Source organism: Clarias gariepinus, chromosome 2 (genome assembly GCF_024256425.1).
Source record: "Clarias gariepinus isolate MV-2021 ecotype Netherlands chromosome 2, CGAR_prim_01v2, whole genome shotgun sequence".
In the NCBI taxonomy this organism is placed as follows: Eukaryota; Metazoa; Chordata; class Actinopteri; order Siluriformes; family Clariidae; genus Clarias; species Clarias gariepinus.
In genome coordinates this window covers 50,803,775-50,805,591 of record NC_071101.1, presented here as the reverse complement: position 1 = coordinate 50,805,591, position 1,817 = coordinate 50,803,775, and the positions used below count along the sequence as shown (strand labels likewise).

Here is a 1,817-nt window from a genome sequence, read left to right as displayed (position 1 = left end):
AACCATAAATATAGAGTATAGATCACTAAAACCTTTTTATTCCCCCTGTAAAAATGCCTTATTATACTTGTTTACCTGTGCAACAGTGTTACAATTATTAATCAGCATTATAAATAAATAAATGATACTGTTGTTTCTGCATTGTAGTTTATGACTTTATTTAAAAGGCAAATTACAGTTTTACCATTTAGGTTAAAATTATCACTATAAATTACAAATGTTGTCAAGATTTTTGGTGCATATAACCTTAATATGTATTTGTGTCTTTAATTATTCAATGTCAATTTTATGCTTCTATAGCAAATATTTATACAATATATATAAATTGTACCTTATTGTATCATATGTTATTAAGAATAGGGTGGCTGTTACATTAATGTTAAACACTTAAAATAAAATTTCATTTTTACAACAATTTAACATAACTAATGTTTAGGCAAACCAACAGAAACAGAAAAAAAATCATAGAAGGACATTGATTAATGAGGAGTCTCTTTGAAATATTTGCAGAGTTACAATTATTTTAATAGACTTTCTAAACCATGGGTAAAACAAAGCATAAATAAATGGATTAATGGTGGAATTAAGATAAAATATAATTAAAGCTTTTTGAACTGTTTCTAACTGTAATTCAATAACATTGCCTAGTAAACTGTAAATAAAATATGGAAGTAAACTCACCAGAAACACAGAAACTAAAATGGAGAGGACTTTAGCTGCTTTCCTCTCAGATTTCATTGAGTGTGTGGTGATTTTCTGTGCATTTGGTCGTGTGTGATTATTAAGCTCTCTGATAGCAGTGGCATGTTTCTTAGCAATCACAAAAACTTGAGTATAGAATATGATTATGACAGAAAGTGGAAATATAAAGGAAAATACAAGATCAATTACAGTCCAAACCTTATTCAGAGAGAAAAAACACTCTCCGGGACACATTACAGAACTTTTTAAATTTTCACTGAAATATTGTAGTGCTAACATATATGTCACAACTACAGACCAGTTCATTACAATTACAACACAATTAATTTTCACAGAGACAATGTTCACATAGAGAAAGGGGTTAGAGAAAGCCAAATACCGATCCACAGCAATCTGAGCAATGGTATAGACTGATATTGTGATCAGACTATTAATCAGCCAGTAGATGGTGCAGAAATCACTTCCAAAAATCCAGCATGACTCAATAGTCCAGATTAACATTAGTGGTAATACAAAAATACCAGAAAGGAAATCTGACACAGCCAGAGAGAGCACAAGCATGTTAGTCGGTGTGTGAAGCTGCTTGAAGTGAAAAACAGAGATGATGACAAGCAGATTTCCACACGCTGTTAGAAGAACCACAGCAGTTGAACACACGTACAGTAAGATATAAACTGCAGGAGATACAGATCTCTCTGGACAGGAGAAATGCTCACAGCGATCAGACTTATTAAATTCTGTCAGGTTCATGAACACAGGAATTTCTGATTTCTAAAGATCTACAATATTAAAAATAAAACGAGCATCTCTGGTGCTTTTATATTTTAAAAATGAATCACGCCTCCTAATTTAAATAGCAGCATAATAGACATGATGTAATGACTCATTGGAACACATGGTCTAATCTAAATATCAGCAGGATGTTTTTTCCATCTCATATGATCTTGACGGGATCCAAATTTCATTAAAAAAATTTATTTGTCACTTACACAATTATACAGCATAATATGCAGTAAAATGCTTACATGTTTGTTTGGTAACATAAAAGGAAAAAGACAATAATAGAGACAAAATGCCAATAGAAAGGTATTGTAAGGATTTCTTGAATTTTGGTA

The 1,817-nt window shown here is 31.2% G+C and overlaps 1 protein-coding gene across 1 annotated transcript; it reads right to left on the bottom strand.

Annotated features, from left to right (window-relative positions):
- Positions 1–462: 462 nt before the first annotated feature.
- Positions 463–1,458, bottom strand: LOC128541592 (trace amine-associated receptor 13c-like). Its single transcript, XM_053512086.1, has one exon. The coding sequence runs from the start codon at positions 1,450–1,452 to the stop codon at positions 463–465; it is 990 nt and encodes a 329-aa protein (XP_053368061.1). The 5' UTR covers positions 1,453–1,458.
- Between the last annotated feature and the right edge of the window lie 359 nt (positions 1,459–1,817).

Excerpts from the sequence above, each read along its gene's own strand:
- LOC128541592 (XM_053512086.1), bottom strand. The coding sequence starts at position 1,452 with ATGAACCTGACAGAATTTAATAAGTCTGATCGCTGTGAGCATTTCTCC.